Source organism: Muntiacus reevesi, chromosome 22, assembly GCF_963930625.1.
Source record: "Muntiacus reevesi chromosome 22, mMunRee1.1, whole genome shotgun sequence".
Classification (NCBI taxonomy): domain Eukaryota; kingdom Metazoa; phylum Chordata; class Mammalia; order Artiodactyla; family Cervidae; genus Muntiacus; species Muntiacus reevesi.
The window spans coordinates 7,094,178-7,119,923 of NC_089270.1; the positions used below are offsets into that span (position 1 = coordinate 7,094,178).

Consider the following 25,746-nt stretch of genomic DNA (forward strand, 5'->3'; position numbering starts at 1 on the left):
GATCCCTGGGTTGGGAAGATCCCCTGGAGGAGGGCATGGTAACCCACTCCAGCATTCTTGCCTGGAGAATCCCCATGGACAGAGGAGACTTGTGAGGGCTACAGTCCCTGGGGTCTGTAAACACCAAGGAACATAGAATATGAATAACTTTCTTTTAAGTATAACCACAGAGAAAGACAAAAACAATAAAGGCCTAAACTTAAGTCGTTAATCATCTGGTAAGATAATGTATTATTGTAAAATCACTTCAGTAAAACTGGTACTAATCGATATATGCAATTAAATGTTAAAATCATGTTGCACTAATGGTCACAAAACTTTAAATTATAAAAGGGTTTATTAACAAAAGGAATACTGGGAATAACAAATGGGCAATCAAACATCATCAGTGGTAGTATAAACTGACATAAAACTTAAAAATAAATTATCAAAAGTGGGGGGTGGGATGATTTAGGAGATTGGGTTGGCACAGACACACTACTATGCATAAAGCAGATAACCAGTTAGCGCCTACTGTATAGCCCAGGGAGTTCAGTGCTCCACAGTGACCTAGATGGGAAGGAAATCCAAAGAAGAATGGATATGTGTAAACAGAGCTGATGCACTTCACTTTACAGCAGAAGCTAACACAACACTGTAATGCAACTATACTCCAATAAAAAATAAAACAATAAACTTAGTCACACTGAGGGAATATTAAGACTGCTGGTCACAACCATGGTCTGATCCCACAAGAGTGGGAACACAAGAGTCTCCCAGTAGCAGAGACAGCATCAACCAATGACCACAGGTCAAGCAGCAACCGGGTTTTCAAAAGACACTGTTTTAGAGCCAGAGAAAGAAGGATCCCACTTCCAAACTGAGACTCTGCCCCTCACCCAGGAGGGTACAAGAGTTTCCTCCCTTCTTATGCTTACTGAGACAGGCTGGGACCTGGAACCCTTTGCTGCAGTGAGTTCACCTGCACGAAGGTCTCTTTGAGCATCAGAATACAAAGAAACCATACGGAACTAAAAATAAAGTGCCTACATATGCGGTTGCAGCACATTATGAACAATAAGATACAAAAATATAAAAAGCTCAACTGCCACTTCTAAGGCTTCAGGAACAAAAGCAGGGTCCTGTGCATGATCCATCCCTGCACACAGCGCCTCCAGGGCCACCAACGGTGGGTGGACCGCTTAAGCCACCCGCTGGCCTGACCCACAGATCCACCCCTACCTTCACCCCATTTGAAGGACCAGTTCACCCCAGCCTCAGGAACCATGAGAGGGAACAATGAAAACCTGTTACTTGTTTTCACTCCCTTTTGCTGTAGCAGGAGTCAAAAGCAACCTTGCTTCCATGGTGGCTCAGATAGTAAAGAATCTGCCTGCAACGCAAGGGACCCAGGTTCAATCCTTGGTCCAATCAATGGGTCAGGAAGATCCCGTGGAGAAGGGAATGGCAACCCACTCCAGTATGCTTCCCTGGAGAATTCCATGGACAGAGGAGCCAGATGGCTATAGTCCACAGGGTCGCAAAGAGTCGGACAAGACTGAGTGACTAACACTTTCACACTTTGGGGGAAAAAAAAAGTTGGCAACATGTGTCCAGTGCCTTGAAAACAAATGTAATGTCTATTCTATGGAAATAAACTCAGAAAAAGCTCATTAACTTTCATTTAAAAATTCAAATAGCCAAATGTACAACTGTAAGGGAATGGTTATACAAACTATTTTGCATGCATGTAAATGATTTTAAAAGTTCTAAATAAATATTGATAAAAAAATTTTGTGGAGCAATGTTTAATCTTTCAACCAATAATTTACTGAGCTTGTTCTATCTGGTTGGCACTAATACAGATGCTGATTCAAGATAAAGCAAAAACAGAAGTGGTCAATGCTCCCATGATACACTATCATGTGAATAGAAATATACACTGAAAAAAATAACTGAATCAAAAATAACTGAGAAAAGTGCTCCAACTGAAAATCAACATGGTTGCTTAGCAATTCTTACAAAGTAACCCACTACTGACTAGAGTGTCAAAGAGGCTTCAGTAAGGAGGTACCTGAACCAGGGGTTATAGAGTCTTCCAACTGAACATGGAGGACTGAATATTTCTGCTGCTTTCTGAAACCCCTAAAATGACAGCATAAAAGTTTTAAAGAGGCATAACCACCATTAGGACAAAGAGGATTGGACAGGATCACAGAAGAATCATATCAACATTTTCAAAAGCTGTGAACGTGAATGGCTGAGTGGGAGTTGACTGCGGAGACCAGAAATCACCAAAAACACTAAAGGCAACCTGGTGTGTATGTGGGGAAGATTATTAAGAAACAAGCCGTTTACTACAGCGAAGGCCCCCAAAAGTTGAGAAATAAGCAGCTCTGGTTATCACTCAGAGTAGATATGACTAGAACTGAAAACTGGGAGGCGGATGATTGGTTCAGCAGTGAGGAATGCAGCCCCTTCTTTGGCTCATCTAAGAAGGCTAACTAGGCAGGACTACAGCTTCCATGCAGAAGAATGGAAGACAGACATCCAAGTCCATTCCCCAGATCAAAAGAAAATATATGAACACAGATACTGTGACATGCAGATCCACTTACAGTAATGCTCACTATATCATAAGCTGTAACTACACACAGTTTCCAATAACCATTTCTGTTTATCTTTAAAAATGAATGGACAGCAAAGGATCATAAGATACTTAACAAAAGCCTCCAGCATGAGGAAAAAAAAGAACAAAACCAAATAATTACAAAAGAGGAACTTAAAAGAAGCATACACAATACAAGGAACTGGAAAAATAATTGTTTAAATACTTCAGAGAAATAATATTAAAGAATAAAAATAAGAAAGTTCTGAGAATTTTTCTAAAGAGGGTCTTAAAAGTCATTCAGAGAAAATTTTTTAAATAAAAAAATCATTAGAAGGATTGAAAGTAAGAGATGAGGAAATGCTTCCAAAAGCAAAACAAAAGATAAAGTCATGAAAGTTAAAAAACCAAATGGTGAATATAGGAGACTTAATATTTCAAGAAAAGCAATTTCAGAGAGGGGTAATATAAAAAATAGAAGAGAAGAAATTATTAAAAAAAAGTACCAAAAATTCCCAAGAACTGAAGGAAATTAATCTCTGAAATAGGAGGACTCAACTAATGTGCAGTATAAGAAATAAAGCAATAAAATGGAATGAAAGAAGGAAAGATGGATGGAAGAAAGAGGAAGACACATAGGTAAAGTCCTCCACCATCATATATGGGAAGACCAAATTCATTAGTACAAAATTTCAGAACCACAGGCATGAAAATATTCTAAAAAGCTTCCAGTAAAAAAATTAAAATTAAAATACAGAAAACAAGACCATCATACAAATGAACAGGTTTTAGAATGGTGTTAAATTTAACCCTGGAAGTAATGAAGCATTGCTTTCAACATTCTAAATCACTAATACATAATTCCACACGAGCCTATCATCTTATGTAGGTAGAATAAACATGTTTTCATACATACAAGCCTCAAAATTTATATCCCATCTGAAACAAGGTTGTAAGATAGGCCCAATAAAACATATATAGACCATTAAGAAAGAACATGGAAATTAGGACAAGAATCCCAAAGGAAAAAGGAATTCCTGGGCTTAGGGAAACCCTAAAATGACAGTTATGATGGGCTACAAGGATACTCACACCACTGGGGCAGGGGGGTGGGGGGTGGAAAAAAGACAACTTATATGACTATTTGATGTTTTTACATGTTTTATATGTTAAAAGAGAAGCTTCAGTGTTTTACAAATATATTCTGGGATGAATTAGTGTAAGTACTTAGAAAACTAAGCAAACAAACCAAAAGAGACAGAGATAAATTCCAGGAAAAACAAAGTTATATGAGAAAGAAAATGTTACAGTACAAAACACACGAGGTTCACCTGTAAATAACATTTGCATTATCAGAGTAATTGCAACCTCTAAACAAAAGTGGTCCTAAAATAATTTTCAGAGGAGAAAGCAGTGAAAATGCTGGGGGTATGGGTAAATCAAAGTAGAGAGCCTGCAGACAATACCTAAAATGTAGGAACCATAAAGCATAAGCATATTATTTATAAATAATTACACCAAGAATAGGTACAGTTGAAGTGGCTACATCCAAGGAACAGAAATCAGAAGTAGAGAAGAATGAAGAAAGACTTCTATTTTTCCTTCTATAAACCTTATGGCACTATTTTACCTTGTAATCTATGTACATATATTTTTTAAACTAACTTTTTGAAAGTTAACAAGGTTAGAGAGAAGGTAACTATTTGAATATCTCAAATATCTTATGCTTATATATTTAAAAAGAAAAAATGACAAAAATTATATGCCAAAAATATTAAACATGGTTATTTTAGCATGTGGGATTATTGATAATTTTAAAACTTTTTTCCCCAAGTTTTTCCAAATTTCTTTTAATGAATACACACTACTTTTTTGAAATAAGAAAAACGTTTAAAAGAATAATGTCCTATATCTTGCAGGAAAACCTTTCATTAGAGATTCTCAGATACTTTTCAAATACTATATGCTGCTAAAATTCATAGGCCCAGTTATCCAGTTATCCCATGTATTTATCACTTCAGGTTCTATATAAAAAATATTCTTTCTGCTTTTATTTTCAATTTAAAAATAAGGGCTGTAAGTCCATATTTAAAGTTCTAGGATAGATGCTTTGCGTGAGTAATAAACTTTTAATAAGTACACATATGCTTTGAATAAATGTGAGTTTTAAGAAAATTCATTGTCATTTTTGTGCAATAGTTTTTAGTTTTTAGAAAAGAAACTGTAATCTCATGTAAGTCAACTCATTTAGTTGACTATTCAAAGATGCTTGGAAGAAATAACAACTCTAAATTTAATAATATTGTTGCTAAGACTGGTTCCAAATAGAAAAAGGAGTATGTCAAGGCTGTATATTGTCACCCTGCTTATTTAACTTATTTGCAGAGTACATCATGAGAAATGCTGGGCTGGAGGAAGCACAAGCTGGAATCAAGATTTCTGGGAAAAATATCAATAACCTCAGATATGCAGATGACACCACCCTTATAGCAGAAAGTGAAGAATTAAAGAGACTCTTGATGAAAGTGAAAGAGGAGAGTGAAAAAGTTGGCTTAAAGCTCAACATTCAGAAAACTAAGATCATGGCATCCGGTCCCATCACTTCATAGCAGACAGATGGGGAAACGGTGGAAACAGTGGCTGACTATTTTTCTGGGCTCCAAAATCATTGCAGATGGGATTGCAGCCATGAAATTAAAAGACGCTTACTCCTTGGAAGAAAAGTTATGACCAACCTAGATAGCATATAAAAAGCAGAGACATTACTTTGCCAACAAAGGTCCGTCTAGTCAAGGCTATGGTTTTTCCAGTGGTCATGTGTGGATGTTAGAGTTGGACTGTGAAGAAAGCTGAGCACCGAAGAATTGATGCTTTTGAGTCATGGTGTTGGAGAAGACTCTTGAGAGTCCCTTGGACTGCAAGGAGATCCAACCAGTCCATCCTAAAGGAGATGAGTCCTGGGTGTTCATTGGAAGGACTGATGTTGAAGCTGAAACTCCAATACTTTGGTCACCTGATGGAAAGAGGTGACTCATTTGAAAAGACCCTGGTGCTGGGAAAGACTGAGGGCAGGAGGAGAAGGGGGCGACAGAGGATGAGATGGTTGGATGGCATCATCAACTCGATGGATGTGGGTTTGGGTGGACTCCGGGAGTTGGTGATGGACAGGGAGGCCTGGCGTGCTACAATTCATGAGGTCTCAAAGAGTCGGACACGACTGAGCGACTGAACTGAACTGAAATAAAAGTTTAAAATCTCTATCCATGATATCATATGTCAAATGAATCTTCTACAAGAACTTTTACAATCACACTTTCAAAATTTCCTTTTCAATCTGCAGGTAACACTGGCAACAGAAGTTCTACTCTAATAAATTGTACCCTTAAAATGAACTAAATTCTGAGTAGTTGGGGGTAAAGGTATCAAGTATATCACAACAGTGATAACCTCTTAAAATCAGAACACATTTAATAAAGTGTATATGGCTTCTATATAATTTAGTCCAAAGATAATTATCTTTTTCCTCTTTATCAAAGGCCAGTGATCTACAGGAAAAAGAACATAAAATCAATGAAGTAAAAGGGAAAGAATGTGTAAATTCTACTTACTACTTTTTAAAATAAAAAGAAACATTTTACTTAAAAACTGAAAGCATACATAGCAATCTATTATATTGTTTTGGAAAACATTCTAATAAAATGATTTTCATCTATACTGTTTTTCGGCACATGGGAAAATTTTGACTTCAAGCAACACAGGTGGCTGAAGAAAAGCAAAATGGTTCTGGGAAATACATGACTATCAGAGTAACTAATAAGTGAGGGCAGTTTAAGAGGAGGAAGGTAACTATACTTTGGCATGGATATTGCTGGTATCAGTTTTATTTTTCACTCTGCTCTATTTTAATAAATACCATTCAAATTTTTTAAACTTCTTATAGATTTCTTTGATCTTGTTCTATTAGAGGAGAGGTTCTCAAAAGTTTACTATTCACATAACCTGCCATGCCTAATTTCTAGGAGCAGGGCCCTGCAAGCTACATGTTAAACATGCTCTCCAACTCTGAGAACCTCTGTCCAGCTTAGAAGTAATAATTTGGTTTTTCTTGAAATTATGAAATTTGATTGCTTTAAGATTTTTTTTTATATGGAAAAATTTTAAAGTCTTTTTTGAATTTATTACAATATTTCTTCTGCTTTATGTTTGGGTTTTTTCAGCCACAAGGCAGGTAGGATCTTGGCCCCCCAACCAGAGATCGAACCCACACTTCCTGCACTGGAAGGTGAAGTCTCAACTGCTGGACAACCAGGCAAGGCGCTAGAAGCTCTTAAGCTCAAAAATGTAAGTTCTCACACCAGACTTTTAGAAATTGATACAAGTTACTTTGTGACTCTGTACTTCAATTTTAAACTGTGGCTTCATCTGATGAGTACAATGTGATAGCTACTGATGTGCTCAGATGCTGAGTCGTGTCCCACTCTTTTCGACCCCATGGACTGTAGCCCACAAGGCTCCTCTGTCCATGGGATTTCCCAGGCAAGAATATTGGAGTGGGCTGTCATTTCCTCCTCAAGGGGAATCTCCCTGGCCCAGCGATTGAACCTGGGTCTCTCACATCTCCTGCACTGGCAGAGTTCCACAGAATAGCAAGAGAGAGAAGAAAGTCTTCTTAAGTGAACAATGCAAAGAAACAGAAGAAAACAATAGAATGGGAAAGACTGGCAATCTCTTCAAGAGAATTGGAAATACCAAGGGAACATTTCATGCAAGGATGGGCACAATAAAGGACAGAAATGGCAAGGACCCATCAAAAGTAAAAGATATTAAGAAGATGTGGCAAGAATACACAGAAGAACTATATAAAAAAGGTGTTAATGACTGAGGTAATCACAATGGTGTGATCACTCACCTAGAGCCAAACATCCTCGAATGTGAAATCAAGTGGGCCTTAGGAAGCATTACTACCAACAATGCTAGTGGAGGTGACAGAATTCCAGCTGAGCTATTTAAAATCCTAAAAGATGATGCTGTTACACTCAATATGTCAGCAGATTTGTAAAACTCAGTAGTGGCCACAGGACTGGAAAAAATCAATTTTCACTCCAATCTCAAAGAAGGGTACTGTCGAAGAATGTCCAAACTAACACAATTGAACTTACTTCACATGCTAGCAAGGTAATGTTCAAATTCCATCAAGCTAGGCTCCAGCAGTACATGAACTGAGAAATTTCAGATGTACAAGCTGGATTTAGAAAAAACAGAGGAACCAGAAATCAAATTGCCAAAATTCACTGGATCACAGAGAAAGCAACAGAATTCCAGTAGAACATCTACTTCTGCTTCGCTGACTACGCCAAAGCCTTTGACTGTATGGATCACAACAAACTCTGGAAAATTCTTAAAAAGATGGGAAGACCAGACCTGCCTCCTGAGAAACATGTATGCAGGTCAAGAAGCAACAGTAAGAACCAGACATGGAACAACAGATTAGTTCCAAATCGGGCAAGGAGTCCATCAAGGCTGTATACTGTCACCTGCTTATTTAACTTCTAGGCGGAGTGCATCACGTGGAATGCTAGGTGGGATGAATTACAAGCTGGAATTAAGACTGCAGGGAGAAATCTCTACAACCTCAGATATGCAGATGATATCCCTCTAACAGCAGAAAGTGAAGAGGAACTAAAGAGCCTCTTGATGAGGATGAAAGAGGAGAGTGAAATAGATGACCTAAAACTCAGCACTCAAAATACCAAGATCATGGCATCTAGACTCGTAACTTCATGGCAAATAGAAGGGGCAAAGTGGAAACTGTGGCAGATTTTATTTTCCTGGGCTGCAAAATCACTGAGGATAGTGACTGCAGCCATGAAATTAAAAGATGCTTGCTCCTTAGAAGGAAAGCCATGACAAACCAAGACAGCATATTAAGGGGAACACATGTAAATCCGTGGCTGATTCATGTCAATGTATGGCAAAAACCACTACAATACTGTAATTAGCTTCCAACTAATAAAAATAAGTGAAAAAAAAAAAAAAAAAAAAGCAGAGACATCATTTTGCCGACAAAGGTCTGAATAGCCAAAGCTATGGCTTTTCCAGAAGTCATATATGGAGGTGAGAGGTGGACCATAAAGAAGGCTGACAGCTGAAGAATTGGTGCTTTTAAGCTATGGTGTTGGAGAAGACTCTTGAGAGCCCCTTGGACTGCAATGACATCAAACCAGTCAATCCTAAAGCAAATCAGTCCTGAAAATTCATTGGAAGGACTGATGCTGAAGCTCCAAAACTTTGGCTACCTGATAAGAGCAGACTCACAGGAAAAGACCCTGCTGCTGGAAAAGACTGAGGGCAGGAGAAGAGGGCGACAGAGAATGAGATGTTGGATGGCATCACTGACTCAATGGACATGAGTTTGAGCAAACTCTGGGAGATGGTGAAGGACAGGGAAGCCTGTCCCTGGACAGGACCATGGACTGCAGAGTGGGATAGGCCTTAGTAACTGAGCAACAACTTCCACTGTATACTAAGGCAAGTGAGGAGAATATCAGAGGGAAAACAAATGCCTTGAAAAGAGGCAAGAATTTAGTTGATACCACCAGGACCACTTAGCTTTTATAGAAGTCATTCCTTATTTCCTCAAGGATTATTTTCCTTAAAATAAGCAGATATTTTTTTCTTCAGGACTTTAGCAATCAAGAGATAAAAAATGATGCTACGATATACAAAAGCACAGTAAATAAAAACATTTTAAAGGCATTCACTTCTAAAAATATGTCAATATTGAAAAATCATGCTCTAAATCCTTTTTCTTGAATTCCCCTTAATAGTTCAGAGAACATTAGTAAAGGCATTGTGACTTGCTGACACAGAACCTCCTAAGACTGCTAAATAAACTACATTTCTTCCTGCTATTCTCAAATAATCTTTTATGTGCGTAAATTTTTTGTTTGCCCTTATGATTTGGAGGAGGGGTAGGCAATTTGGGGTAAAAATGCTTACACAGTAAGACCTTTTTTGTAAACTGCTGAGGGCAGAGAGGGGAGAGAGATTAACAATAATCACTGACTTGTTCTTTTGTTTAAAGGGGAATGAATCGACCCACACATACAGAAAAAAGATCACAGATTATTTAACATAGGTATGCAAACACAAAATTGCAAAATCACAAAACTTTACTTGGCAAAGCATGATTTACTTTAACCATTAAAAGAATTCATAATTGTCCTTCCTATGAAAAGGAAAATATTTGTCAAAAATCAAGACAGTCACCAGAAAATGGATGTTCATGGTGAGAAGTCACTGCAGAATAAATAAAACAGATCCGTCAGTGCCACTCGTACTACAGAAAGCATAAAACAGTGTGTTAGTGTTCACAGTCCAGAGCAAAAGACTCCCCCCACCCTCAGAGGACTGGCTGAGCAGTGTCACACCCAGTCACCGTCAGGCAGCCCTAAAATAGCTATGCCAGGACAAGTCTGCTGTCAGTTCCTCAGTTATGACAAGCTCTTGAACACAACTTGCTTCACATCTACCTTAGGTACCTCCACTTATTACCTCCAAACACTTCATAGCCTCCCCTCCACAGTATTCTAATCCTTACCATTATGTGTACATAATCGAGCCCACCAGGTTCCTCTGTCCATGAGATTTCCCAGGCAAGAATACTGGAGTGGGTTGCCATTTCCTCCTTCAAGGGATCTTCCCTATCCATGGATCAAATCCAAGTTTCCAACGTCTCCTGCATTGGCAGGCGGATTGTTTTTCACCACTGTGCCACCTGGGAAACCCTACTGCATGTTTATATTATGTTATATTAATGTGTTATATGTATCTATGCATATCACACATGTAACTAGAAGGTCTCTCTTCCTCTTCGGCTGTACATTCCACAAGAACAGAGACCATGTCTGTTTCACATAACACAGTGGGCTCTTGGATACTGCCTAGTACAAAAGTAAGCACACTTTCTGGAATAGAACGCATCCAGGGTTTCACCTATGGCTGTCATCACTTCACATCCTCAGAGCTATGACAAGACCATTCCCCCTGCCATGCTAGACTAGAAAGACCTTAACAGTAAACAATGGAAGTTCTCTACTGACCTGTAAAAACCACCAGGCTTGCATTCTGGGCTAAAGTGGGGGCAGGAGGGTCCTTCCATCAGTCTAATCAGTCAACAGTCATGCCAGTAACTGGCCATAGACTTTTTTTGGATTCCAGAGGGCTGCCAGATTGCTTTTCTGTCTACCAACATAAACTCTTACCTGAAGCAGTTTTTCTTTTCCTTTAGAACAGCAGAACCCAATGCAAATTTTGTTTCTGCCTTTCATTTCTGTGGAAGGCAACCTCCATGACTGCCTCTGCTGCTCTTTGCCTCCCAGGACTCGCAGCTCTTGGGCAACAGACTCCGCCGAGCTGAGCAGGGTGATCTACATGGCTAGTATGCTGTCATGGAAACGAGGGCATGAGACTACTGAAGCTAAATTCTAGAAAACACTGGAGCACCTGCTTCGAGCTTTATCATTTGCTCTGGGGGTGTGGGTGGGGGCAGGGGCCACACTTGGAGGATACTTCGGCAGTCCTGAGCAGAGGTCTGTGATGAACTGTGTTCTCCTGCCAACAGCCTGCGCCAACTTGCCAGCCACATAAGTAAGTCATCTTGGAAAAGGATCCCCCTGCCTTAGTCAGACCTTCAGATGACTGCCGCCTCATTGCTCTCCTGACTGCTACCTCCTAAGATCCTCGCCAGAACTAACCTACTTAAGAGCTACCAAGTTCTAAACCACAGAAACTGCAGGTGATAATAAAGGTTCATTGTAGCTTCAGGCTACTAAATTTGGGAGTAATATTTTATGCAGCAGTGTATAACTAATACAATCTTTCACTCAAGTTTGCACAGAAAATTTTCAAGAAACTGTCACCACTTACACAAAGGGAAATAAGAAATTCATTTTTATTTTCAGTTTTTCATTTACCCCACAAGCCTCACCTCTCTGTTCATTAGATTCCATAAGGAAGACATAGCAACTGGTTGGGTTATTGAAAAATATTTTAGAAGGATAAAATAAGATTCATTCTGCTTTTTTAGAGAAAAGAATTTTCACATGCTAAGTAGAGAACAGAACTTTCTGAAGGTGATGAAAAGATGAGATACGAGAGATGGGACAGAGGCTGAAATGATGCCTTAAAGATCAGGAATGGAAAGGAGGTGAAATAAATTCAGGGATTGGTTTCTTCTGTATGTCACAACTTTGCTTTCCTAAATTTTTACTGAGGCCCAGCCCCAAGAAAATGTGTAATGATCAGTGTGTGGGGGTAAGATACCCAGGATGACAAATCCCAGGAGGTGAGAAAATTTGTACTAGTAATAAAAGAAAAAACTAGGTGACAGCACTTGGATATCAAGATAATCTTAGAAAGATGCATGTGTGTGGGTGTGCTAAGTCACTTCAGTTGTAGCCAACTCTGCAATTTCATGGACTGCAGCCCATCAGGCTCCTCTGTCCATGGGATTCTCCAGGCAAGAATACTGGAGTGGGTGGCCATTCCCTTCTCCAAGGGCTCTTCCTGACCCAGGATAGAAACTGCGTCTCTTACATCTCATGCATTGGCAGGTAAGTTCTTTACCACTAGGGCCATCTGGGAAGCTCCAATTTTAGAAAGGTATATGATGGCAATTTGGCAAAAGTACCAGTCTTATTTCTCAATTCTATGGAGAAGCATTCTCAAATGCTTTCTTTTGTTTTCTTCTCTATTCCCTGTCATAAAAAATGTGGAACATAAAATGTTCCAATTAGAAACAGAGATGTGTTACCATGATTCCTAAATGTGATTAATGAGCCTTTTTTTCCCCTAACAGAAGAATTCTGAATTCATTTGAGTATTTCAATTATTGATATTAAATTCCTTTTAGCCTCATACTGCTTGTTTTCTTTTTCAAAGTCTTCTTTCTAGTCTTTCAAAGTCTTTTTCCTTCCACTTTTATTATAAAACAGGCTAACAGAAAAACTGGGATAATTAATAGTGAGTATATAATCAATGTTTTCTCTTAACATAGTCAAAGGGCTTCTTTAAGGAAGACTGGGAGAAACAATGATGAAAAAAAGTTTTAATTATCCACTGGTTACAGTTAATATTGACTTTATCAGTATTAGAATTTCTAAGCATTTTCTTTCTATAGAAGGCAAGGAAATCAACAGAGGGAAGGTCTTCATAATCATAAGCTCCTTGCCAGCTTCTATTCTTAAACAGTGGATCCAGGGAAAATGTCCCTGGAACTGTTGAAGTAACTGGGCTAAAAAAAAAAACAACAAAACAAGACCTCAAATACTCAAAAAGCTAGGCTGAATTTGAGAGGCAATTTCCCTCAGAAAAAAAATAATAATCATCATCAAAGTAAAACTATCTTAATTAGTTTGTAAGGAGAATTAGCATCGTTACACATCATCGACAATTACCAAAATCCCCTGAGCTTCTCAAAGTCCTCACCAACAAAGGAAACAGAAAGATAAGAAACTCCTTTACAAGCAAAACCCAGAGGCAGAACAAAAAATGTTGAGATAGCTGGTCAGTACTGCCAGCTCAGCCAGAGCCATCGCCTTGCTGCCAACTCTTGAGTTCCAGAGTTTTTAGGCTGACTTTTACAAGGGAATCCTCGGCTTTACAGAATTAAAAAGAGAACTGTTTGAAAGACCCTGAGCCAGAACCAACCAGTTAAAGTGTCCCTGATTCCTGCCTGGCCCACAGAAACTGTGTAAGGTAATAAATGTTTATTATTGTCTGAAGCTGCTAAGTTTGGGGACTATTCATTATGCAGCAACAGACACTAGTATTTCTCATGACTCAAGTTCACACAGTTTGCTAGATTCTCATCATTAATATAAAAGAATATATTTTGTATGAATATATATAATCATTAACATGTAACATGCAGACAAATGAAAACAAGTTTATTAACACAATTTCTTCCGTTACAATTAACTGTAACTGTGATAAGGCTGACAGTATAACCCTACGTGCGCTGATTCTTTTACCTAATTTGCCCTAACTTTTATGAATAGCTTCTCTACCTCAAAACTCTTTCAAATTCCTACAACATGACAGCAGGAAGGAAAATGATAAAGGAAGTTAACTTAGGACAATTTTAGGCTGGAATTACTGCAAACTGCAAATGCAAGTATTCCAAGAAAGTTTTTTTTCGTTTTTAATATTTCTGTATTTGAAAGAATTCTAAAATAGTGACTATAATGCCTTCAGAGCCATTCTTCATCCTTGGGTGAACTGAGTTATCTCTAAAAAGTGGCTTTTTCTTAAATAACAAGTCAGGAGACTTAGGTTTTTCCATCTCTCTCTATAAATCAGCATAAAGTTAAAGCAGCTACCAAGGTAAAAATATGATCTTTCATAAAAATAAAGATTCTTTTAACAAACTCAGAATGTTATAGATGAGACAGGTGTTACTTAGCGCTCATTTTCATGTGAGAAATGGTAAGGTAAGCAGGCAAAATGCTGGATGACATAAGAAAATAAAAAAGGCACCTACCCTTAAGAGGATCATGCTCTGCTCTCATAATATCAATGAGGGAATTTTCCAGAGAGTGCATATTCAAACTGTCATACATTCTACTTCGATCCTGGAAGAGAAGAAGGAAAAAAAAAAGAATATAGTCTCTACAATTGTTTCAAAAGTGATGATTAATGTACTATCTCTTACATAAATTAGGACATTTGACTAATATAATAGTACTAGTCAGTTTGCAACCCAAGACATTATCAATAGCTAAGGCTCTCCTGAGCTTAATATCTCTTGTACTGGAGAACAAGAGATTTCATACATTTATCTCCAAAATCACATATCAAAAGTATCTTATTTAATCAGCAGTATTAATGCAATAGAGTAAAAACAATTTCTGTTGTTATCATTCTCAACTTATAAATATTTATGAAATCTTATACGCACAGAAAGCATTTTCAGTTGTTATTTAGCTTTTAAACTTTTCACATATATATAGGAATTTGGACACTGGTCCTTGAAAAATAAATATTTGGGGTGAAAAGGCTCCATAATGCACCATACTTTAAACATCATTGTATGCTATCTAATAGTGAGAATTTCATAATAAAGAATGCATAAGCATCTTAAACAGTAAAAATTAAAAGCATGAAATACCAATTTCAGAATAAAGACAAACATCAAGAATAATCCTAACATATTGATCTCTTCACTTCCAAATCTCCTCTTCCCTCTACCCACTGTTGCAAAAAATGAAAGCAGGGGAGAAAAAGGTGAAAGGATTTTCACCGCAGCAAATTTCCTATATCATCAAGTCTTAGAACAAAGTCCTTTGTGTAGCTGGAAGTTTTGTTTGCTGAATGTCAAACCCCTCAACTTGCTTACTAGAAGGAATCTGATTCTGTAATGCTCATGAATTTATATTGTATTCTGTTCAAAATACATTCAATAAACTTGAACAAATATACACAGGGAGCCACCGCAGCAAGCCCTGGGCTGTGCCCCCCTAATTGCCAAGCAGCCTGTTCCCAAATTATGTCCATGTTAATCCCACTCACTTAGGTTTAGTGTGTACCCTGTCTGGTGCTTATGCGTTGTATGTAAACGAGGGGAAGGTTGAGCAGGCAGGTTACTTCCAACTCTCAAAGAATGATGAACACAGAAAAAGGAAAGGAAGAACCAGAAAAGTTGGGGAAAAAAGTCTCCACAGAAATCAGAATGAGGCTTAACCCAGGTCCCTGAGCTTCAAGGACCATGCCATCTGTGAGATGATGTAATGCTCTATATGGACATGTATATGTGATTGTTTCCTGAAAAGGTTTATGGCTTTCCTTAGTTTTCCAAAGGAGTCCACAATCCAGAGAAGATCCAGAACTACTCTTTTAGAAAGCCGAGGAAATACATAAGAAGCTTTTCTGAGAGTATGTTGACTTTTTTTAATTCTCCTCTGATGTTTCAATGAGGGTTGCAGGCTTTTTTTTTTTTTTTTTGCAGAGACGCGGGGAAGGAGGGGGCGGGCAGATCACCACTGCAGACTAAACAAGTCACTGTCAGAGAATTTGAAACTGCAAAGCGACAGTGAATGATGGAAAGAGTACTAGACCTGGAGGATCCTGCTGGAGCTTCATCACTACCTACATTAGCACCCCTTACTTAGTTTAACTTAGACTCCGGACATGCCACACACCCACCAGTAATAGGTGTTCCCTAGAACAATGACCTTGACTGGGGACGGAGGCACAGTCGCTTTAACAGCGACTCTCACACTTAAGCATGCTTCAGAAACATGTGGAAGGCTTGTCAGACATACAAGTTGCTGGGACTCATCAACTGATTCAACAGGTCTGGAGTGGCCTCTGAGAATTTTATTTCCAGTAAGTACCCAGCTGATCCCGAGACTGCTGGTCCAAAGACCACACTTTAAGAAGCATTGCGCTTCTTAACCTGAAGCTACTTAACCTTCTTAGGCTTTGTTCCATCTTCGAGAAAATAAAATAATCGCATCAAACTAGATGATCTCTAAAGTCCACTTTAAAAATAACAGAAATAATGGAAAAGCAAAAGACTCACAGTAGTATATAATAAATAAAACTGGAATACAGAAAAACTCGGGCAGAAATGACATGCAATTTTTGTAATCTATCCAAATAAGTCCATCTTTTGTGCTTCTACTGTATGAGTTCATAACTAATTTGTTGGTTTTCCTGCCTCTGTCAATGAATTTCTAAGTTAATCAGGGGTAGGGACCTGTTAATGATGGAATATAGCTATCTCTCAAACGTTTGTTGAATGAACAGTACTTTATTTTTACTATAAAAACTTTGCAAAAGTTTAAGTTGAGCTCAGTGAGGGCAAAGACTGCACTTTTAGGTGGTAATTACAAACGACTGCAAATCTTCTGAGAATCCTCCATGGACTAGGTACTCAAAACGTTAAGTAACTAAACTGAGACATGTATCAGGTAATAAAAAGACCTTGCTGTCTGTCGACTTGAGAATTTCCAACCACACAATGGAAGATTAAATATTATATTCAAAGTTCCAAAATGTATTTAAAATATGGAATTTAAAAAGTAAACTGTCATGACAAAAATTATTCATGTAATTAAACAAACAAATCTTTAAAAAAGTATGCTATATCAAAGGGTTCTAAGATGGAATACAACATAGATACTTTATAGTCTATTGATCTTAAATTCTTACAAAGAAATGTATTATGGTTCAGGGCTATTTTCTCAGGCTTATGTTTTCTGAACAGAATCAGACCATGCCCTGTCTTCAGCCAACCTATGAACTTAATGGTGACTGCTGCTGCTAAGTCACTTCAGTCGTGTCCAACTCTGTGCAACCCCACAGACGTCAGCCCACCAGGATCCCCCATCCCTGGGCTTCTCCAGGCAAGAACACTGGAGTGTGTTGCCATTTCCTTCTCCAACGCAGGAAAGTGAAAAGTGAAAGTGAAGTCACTCAGTCGTGTCCGACTCTTAGCGACCCCATGGACCGCAGCCTACCAGGCTCCTCTGTCCATGGGATTTTCCAGGCAAGAGTACTGGAGTGGGGTGCCATTGCTTTCTCCGTAATGGTGATTAATACCACCCAAATTTGAATTTCCCATGCAGCTTTTGTTTATGTATTTATTTGGCCAGCCTCTACTTCCATTCCAAGGAGTATGAACTTGCTTTAGAGCACAACAAAATTAATGCAGAATCCTATATATACTGTCAACGGGCCATGGATAATATTTAAGGTATGAAGAGAAAATATATAAGCAAGTTATTCAATAAATGTATCAACTCTGGCAATTCTTATTTTTAAAATAAAAAAAGCCACATGGATTAGCAGCTTTAGCTTTAATGCCTATATCCAACTGAAACAGTGAGATGCCGACTTATAAAGTCCCTTATTTTCCTTTGCATATCAAGTCTTTCATCATGAAACAAACTCCTATTTCAGCAAAGAAAACAGCAAGCTATTTTAAAACTATTAACTTAGTTATACTTTATTAAGCATCAGCTGCAGTCCACATGATTTTTAAATCACCAAATACAAAATAGCCTTGAGCAGGCAAAGAGCTCATGACCTCGCAAAAGTTACTTTCTGGGTACTGGAACTTGGAGGTTATTCACATTAAAAAAAAAAAAAAATACAGATAATTCCATTAAGTAAAGTGTGGGTATTAAAATATAACTTCTGGAAAAAAAGAAAAAAACAGAAACATATCTGGTTACAAGTCAAATACTCATGCATTCTTCAGGAATAGGGACATTAGAACAAATTGTGTTCATGTAAACTCCCATTGGTTCAAAAGCTAAATGGAAATCCTGAACCCATTTTAAAGTTACCGTAAACACAGGAATACTGATTATCATAAAAAGACAGGGAATCGCAGCAATGTAATTTACATTTATTACTACATGGTTATTTAAAAACAGCCAATACATTTCACAAAAGTAAGAATCTACCAGAAAAAGTTTATCCAAATCTACTGTAGAAATATGAAAGCTTTGTGGCAAAGAACCAACTAAATGGGCTTTCAGAAACTGAGATTACAGTATCCCACAACAATGAACAGGCAAAAATTAGAACACAATGGTAAAAAAAACTACTATCTCTTATATTCTAATAGTTTGCTACAGTCTTTAAATACAGACATTTTGCCACAAAGACTTATGGAAGCAACAACGAACTCCTAGAAAGACAGAAAGAACAAAGTCATTCTAATTTTAAAAAGGATGATCTGGGAAAGATTATAAACACTGAAAGGTAACTAATGAGGTCAACAGTGACGTTAAAATACAACAAAAGGAACTTGAACTTAGTTAAATGGGAACTTTTTTATGAGATGTTGTATTTTTGCTTTGACATAATCAAAACCCTATTTATTTCAAAAGAAGTGGGTAAGTAAGCTTTTCCTTTTGGTGATGATCTATTCTCCCTATGAAAAAAGAGGCAGATTACAGAAAGTCCACCAGGCTCCTCTGTCCATGGGATTCTCCAGGCAAGAATACTGGAGTGGGTTGCCAATGCCCTCTTCCGGGGATCTCTCTAATCCAGGAGTTGAACCTGGGTCTCCAGCATTGCAGACAGGTTCTTTACCATCTGAGCCACCAGAGAAGCCCATAGAAAAACTCTATAACATTATATTTAAAGTTATATCAGATGGCTCGGGCATATATTCTTCTGCCTAAGTAGAAAGATCAGCTTTTGCTGTATTTCTGTGCTTAGTTCTCCTGATTACACTCTGCCACTGCACTTTACTGACCGAGCAGCGGGTACTGTGCTGCTCTGCCTCAGTACGCAATGCAGCTCTCCACCTCATACGCTCCCACCCGAGTCTCTGGTTGCTCCACACAGAGATATCCCTTACACATCCAACTGGACTTTCATCTTCTCAAAAGCAAAGAACAGTATCTCCCTGGACATATCTCCAGGGTAAAGTACTACCGCATATACAATGAATATCCATTTCTTGATCTTCCTTTATTATTCTAATCCTCAACAAAGAGCTGTAACAGTGATTTGGTGGGGGGTGGGGGGTGGGGGTGGAATCAAGCCCCAAATAGCCAAAGCTAATTTAGTATCCACAATGGTTAAATAAAATGGAAAAGTAAGTAAAAAAATACCTGGTGTAAGAATGTATCAAGTACAAGTAAAGAACTGAACACAGATAGGAAACATAAAAAGGATTCATTATATAAGCACAAATAATAAGAGATCCCATCCTACCTTAATTTCAGTAGGTAGTTTCACAACTACCAATGTCCCTATAACTCATCTAGTTTAAGAATCACAATTTTAAGGAAAGTTTCACTAAATGATAACTTGGCCTTGGCCTTGTTTCTTGTATAATGTGAATAAAGTCTCCAAAGAATGTATTTTTCTCAGAGGTCCCCAGATTATCACATTTATCATAATAGCCTGGATATTAAAGATCAGCAAAAAATATCTTCAGTTAAGTCAAGGTAGTTTATGTACATTCCCAAGAATTGCAGGAGAACATCTATAAGACCCAAGTCTAGAGCTGGGAAAAAAAAAATATACACACACACATACACTCAGCTAAAGAGCAGACCAACTCTCACAGGCTTTACAGGCTATAATACAGTTTTAAAGGCATGGTGTTGGTTTGTTTACAGAAAACTGATATGCCATATATAAACTAAGTAATAACAGCTCCTAGTATATTTACTCTCCATTGAAAATATTCCAGTATTAATGAATAAATATACTGTAGCCTATTTATCTGCCTGAAAATTCAAGTTGAAGGTAACTTAGAATTCATACTTTTGAGTATGTTTTTTTTTTAGCATATTAGCAAGAGTAGCAAATAGCATTTTAAACAAAAGTAGTATTATATTTAGCCTTAAAGAAACTAACAAAAATACATTCATTTTAAACTCAGAAATGAATATAACAACTTATATTTGTTTTTAAAAAGTTTTTAATCTGAAGTTTTTTGATAAAAAAAAAAGAGGGGGTATTTTAAAAAAGGAAATGCCAATGTGAAAATTTTACATACAACTGAAATAAAACCAACATACAAAACTATTTCTTTCCCATTTACTAAATTCAATTACACGTCCCATTGTTGGTATAGGTTAGGCCAGGTACAAGAATTAAGACTTCAGTTCTACGGTTTACTACATTTTAGACTTAAATCAATTTGAGACTTAAGGAAATTTTAAAAGTTAAATGTTTTTAAATAATGTATTTGTTAACTAAAATGCATTAGTATAAAAATATTGCATATGATGAAAAAAGATCAGAAATGAAAATAATCTCCCCAGATATTAAAGTGTCTAAGTATTTTCTATAATTTTAACTTTGCAAAATAGTGAGGAACTACCCAACTGTTTAAGATACCAATTGCAGTTTGTAGCTGCTGCTGTATTTCTAAGAACCTCAACTTCAAATACCTCAACCTTTTATGGAAAGATAGAAACCCTGAACAAATTTTGTATAATAAGTACCCTTGGGGTACTCAAAGAAAAAACAACATTGCTTTTAAGGCCAGGTGGGACGTCATAGAATACCTCCACTGCCTGGGACCAATGTCCATTGCTCTCCCTGCCCCCCAAATAAAGCAAGACCCTTGTATTCTAAAAATAAAGGCGGGGGGATTAGGAAGCAGGGAGCAAAAAACATGGCCACAACAGATGAAAGAAAGCACAAGAGCTGGCTACAAAGGCCTTACAGGATCTAGTTCTAGACATTCCTCTTACAGATAGGGAGACTATGACCCAAAGAGATGAAAGCCCATAAACTGTGTCATCCAATGTCAAAAAACTCGTGAGAGGAAGATGATTCAGGTTTCAGATCTCCTTTTCTTCTAGGTCAGTTCACTTTCCACTACCTTTTTCTTCACCATTCTCTTCAACTTCATCCTCATATCTCGGGCTCAGGAATCCATAGGGATTGCCAATATCTCAACAATTTATCAAAAAATAAAAATTAAAAAAAAATTATCTTTATGCATCAACATCCTTTTTCTTAAAGTGAATTTACCTTGAATCCTAAGGGTATAGATAAGAGCAGAGAAGCTGAATGGGAGGGCTGACAGCCCTCATCCTGTGGGAGTCTCATGGGCACCTCTGCAGAGCCCAGGTTGAAAATTTCCCTTTCATTATGACATCTACCACAGCATTTTTCTACCCACTGAAGCCATCTTAATAACCTAAGCTCTCAACATCTGCCCCCCAAAGCCCCATGGATCCTCACTGACATCTTTGTCTTCTTTTTCCTCCACAGATACACATTTCGCTCACATATCCTCTTGTTTCCTCCTGGTACAACCTCTTCACATAATTATGTCCTTTCTTGTCTAAAAACATGTCCCTTGATACCTTCAAAATAATTACCAGTTTTTCTCTTCTAGCATACCATCTCCTAGGCATTTATGTATTTAATTTGAACACCATTACTTGAAAATGCCACTAATATAGCCTAACTGTGCCAGAGAAGAGAGGAGAGTAGAAATAGATGGATTACACTGCAACATTAACAAGATAATAAATTATAAATTACATGAGATACATACTTATTTCTAACTGGAGATCCTGGCAGGACTACTTTGGTAAATAGGCGGACTTATTTACAAGTGCTAATGGCTGATTACTGAAGTTACTGCCAACCCTACAGAGGTTAGAAAGGTATTTTCAAATGTAATATTAATCTGTTTATACAGTCCTTACTTGTAAAATCATTTCATGTTGATAAAGTAACTACGGATAATAGAGCTCCATTCACTGGACCCCCCCAGAGTCAAATCCATGGTCATTCACACTTGGGCTCTGTAATAAAGAATCCTCTTTTGTGAGGACTGAGTGTCCTACTTGCCCTGCAAACAATTCTCATCACCTGTACCCAGTTCGCATTCAAATTTCATCTGCAGGAAGAGAGATAGCATTCTGTAACCATAAAGGACTTGAAGGCAATTCGATCAAGACTTGACTCTCAGAAGTTTGACTCAGTTTCTTTTCTATAACGAACTGATTATTTGGGAAAAGATAAGTGCATTTCATAGCACTAACAAAATTTAGAGAAATACCATAAACTTTTTTTATAAAGGTGAAAAACTGAACTAAGGGTTTTCTTAGAAGCATATCTCAAGACAAATACAGCATGTTTCATGAAATAGTGTGCCAAAAAATTCTATAAAACATTTATGAAATGTATGATTAGATGTTAAACAAACATATGATTTTATACCTAACTGCAAATGATTCTGAGAAGACATAAAATATGTTCAGTTTAAATTATCCTGAAAAGAAATAAAAGGTATTCAGTTTGACTGATGTTTAAAGTCAGGTGCACTTGGGTATATGATTCCTTTTCCCTAAAACAAATCAATTACGTTCAGGAAATGTAAAAAGATTATGAGTTACTTTCAAATTTAAAAACGAAACACTTTAAATAATTTAAGTGAATCCTTTAAAAATAAATTGCTTTCACGCTTTCTGACATATGCTTAAACAAGTATAACTGAAAAGTACATACTAAATCCTACTCACAATACAAATACTAAACCCCTAGCCAAAATCCTGGTAAGTACACACTGTGCAGCCTACCTGGTCTATTCTGGATGTTCCGGCTGCAGTGCACCAACTATCTTGGAGTGAATCTGAGCCCCAAGCTGGCAACTGCAAACTAGATCTCACCTTCAATAGCATAGAAGTTTTCATCAGAAACAAGCAGTTCTCTTCCCCATACCCACCCACAAAAAAAAAAAAAAAAAAAAAAGAAAAAGAAAAGGAACAAAGAATGAAAAGAAAAAAAAAAAACAATCAAAAGTTCTATCTTGTATCTTTGTTCCATCCTCTAACAGTGTTAAAGGAAAGATATTCTCAGGACTTCATGAACTTAAAATAACAACAAAATATTAAAGGTCTGAAAAAATGTCTAATCATCATAAATATTAGGCCACATTTAGAAAAAGCCACTGAATCAATGAACAAATTTGAATTCAATGTAAAATACCCTAATATTATTTTGCCTCGATCAGAGCTGCACTAACTATATTTGAATATACATACAGCTGACCATAGTCAAATTCATGAACAACTACTAAATATTTTAGTTCAGCTATATTGGAGGAGAAACTCATTTTGGTGGCCTATTAAAGATTAATAAATTAAGGCATTTTCAAGGAGATGCCAATTAAAAAGCTTCAATGTGAATTTAAGAAACATAGCAGGGTTCTTCTACACTTTATGAAGCTTATTGTCTATTATGTGTTTAGAGAATTTTTTTTTTTAGTCTCATTTTCTCTGTATAGGTATTTTATCCTGTGATAATTAAATCAGACACTTAAACATTAGAGTTTTCTCATTTTAATCCATGAACTTTTATCATACTATGACTACTACCACCACCCAATTTCCTATATTGAAAGATTAACATTAGAAACAAGGCCATTTACACACCATTCTTACCTGTAAGGGTAAGAGTGTATTACTATTGTTGTCAGTTCTGAACACATTATCTTCAATCCAAGATTTTGGAGTCAGTGATGGAGTAGAGCGAGTGAATTTCGGTGGTGCTATGACATTACCAGAAAACGGTTTCTTCAATGGAGATATCTGATTCATAGTTCCTGGAATTCCCATGTTTCCAGTTCTACGATGATCTCTGCCATGCATTGCTCCCCAGGACATACTTCCAGTGCCCCAGCCACTGCTTTGATGGTTGCTCCAAGGAGATTGTTTCAGAAGAGGCTGGGGAAAATACATCTATTTAAATTATAGGCATTTAAAGAGTTTATAACTGAAATCCAAACTTAGGCCTGAGTTAAGAATTTATATAATCTTTTAAAAAATAAGGATTTAATAGACTTGAGACCTTGTATATGAAAACACACTCACTTAACGCTAGGTGACTTTCCTACTCTCAGTCTACATAAACTATAATGAAGCAAACAGATATTTCATGACAATTACTAACACAGAACCATGCAATTACTTTTTTTCCCCTTCAGAGAGAGCCATACACATGACAGATATGAAGAAAAAGCTAAAGGTAAAAACTGAAATTAACTTTGAAGATCCTTAAAGATATAACTTATACTATGATCTTTACGCAATCATATTTTGCTAAGCATACCACTAGAAATAGGGCTTTATTAATTAAAATACGCCAATCATATGAGTGAAATATTTAGACTTTAGGTTTCTAAAACAAGTTATATCACTGTAAATTTGGCTTTATTCTATTGCATGGAATAAAAATGCCTTTGGGGGATAGAGAAAGTACAAAAAATGTCTCTTTTTTTTTTTGCACTGTTTATTCAACTTTTAAAAAATTTTATTCCAGTTTTAATGTACTTTCTTTGAAATTTTTGTAGTTGTTATTTCACTTAACTATCCAAGAAACTGTTATTATCTGCTATTATCCACAGGCAGATACACTGAGATAACTATATAAAGTTTCCATTAATGTCATCCATTTTCAAAAATAAATTATATTCCAAAACAGAACCAATGGCAAGAAAAGTTAAGTGATCAAAGAATGAAAAATTCTCCAAGAGGCTATAACTGTAGATTTTGAAGAGTATTAATTGCTAGCAATTGTCAATTGACAATAAGCTTATAATAATTTTGTGCTAACATTGAACCAAAGGGAGTACGGGTCATGGAGTTACTATATAAGTTAATAAGTTACTGCTAAGTCAAGCACTCTTAAATCTATTTTTTTGGTAAACCTGGTCTATAGTACCTGTTTCAAAAAAATTTTTAATGTTAATATAACCATGAATATATACTACCCTTTCCTATTCTACATACTTCAAAAGCATAGCTAAGGGTCCATGGACAAATCCCTCATTCTTGATGGCCTTACTTTCCTCATGGACACAGTGCTCAAACTTCTCTTGCAGTGATCTAAAAATTCCATTTAATAGCTGGGCAACCTTTTCCACTCCATTGTGAGACCTTCTTTTTTACAAAAAGCAGATTACAGTTAAATATGGATCTCTGTATAGTCTTCTAATAATAGTCCATGGCCTCAAGAACACAAACATACCTATTGATAATAGCCGGGACAAGTTTCTAGTTAAAAAAGAAAGACCCTGACATCCAAAAGACAGTTCTTCAAGATCAGGTAAATCATGGAAAAGTGGCATACTATTTCAAAATTACCTAATTTCAACTCTTACAGGCCACATTCTCCTTTCTCAGGGAGAAACCAGTGGAGTGATTCAACAAAAGCTGTTAACTGTTGTTCTGGTTAATTTAAATAAACTGTTAACTGTTACTTGGGCTAATTTAGATAGTAGTCACCTCTTGAAAAGGTTAATCCTTAAAAACTAACTGGTCAATGGAAAAAGTTACATCAGTAACTTAATACTTAACGTTAAGGTCCAATTTTGCTTCTCAATCTTTAATCACTGAAGTGGCCTTAGACAGAATAAGCACTTTAATAAATGCTGACTAGATAAAAAAAAAAAAGAACAACAAAATTCTCTTTCAATGTCAACTAACCAACCAACCCAGCGGTCTCTCAAGACGTCGTTGTCCTGACAGGATCACAACACAGACCTTGAATTTCAGAAAGGACCCGGATGAATAAGCTGCGCGTTGTGATTTCATAGTTACACTACCCCCTTACAATATACACACCCTATCATTCAAGAGAAGGTTAAGGCCACCAAAAAA

The 25,746-nt window shown here is 37.0% G+C and overlaps 1 protein-coding gene across 7 annotated transcripts in view; it reads right to left on the reverse strand.

The window, feature by feature from the left end:
• The window catches only part of CPEB2 (cytoplasmic polyadenylation element binding protein 2), a 73,711-nt gene that overhangs the window by 45,121 nt on the left and 2,844 nt on the right, over positions 1–25,746 (reverse strand). For 4 of the 7 annotated variants that reach the window (XM_065914743.1, XM_065914741.1, XM_065914740.1 and 1 more), the window contains exons 2-4: positions 23,530–23,811; positions 22,666–22,755; positions 14,130–14,220 (exon numbers count right to left, since the gene is read on the reverse strand). In XM_065914743.1, coding sequence (XP_065770815.1) covers positions 14,130–14,220; positions 22,666–22,755; positions 23,530–23,811 — 463 coding nt within the window. The remainder of the gene's footprint in view (positions 1–14,129; positions 14,221–22,665; positions 22,756–23,529; positions 23,812–25,746) is intronic. The other 3 variants (XM_065914746.1, XM_065914745.1, XM_065914744.1) reach the window with 1 other exon arrangement.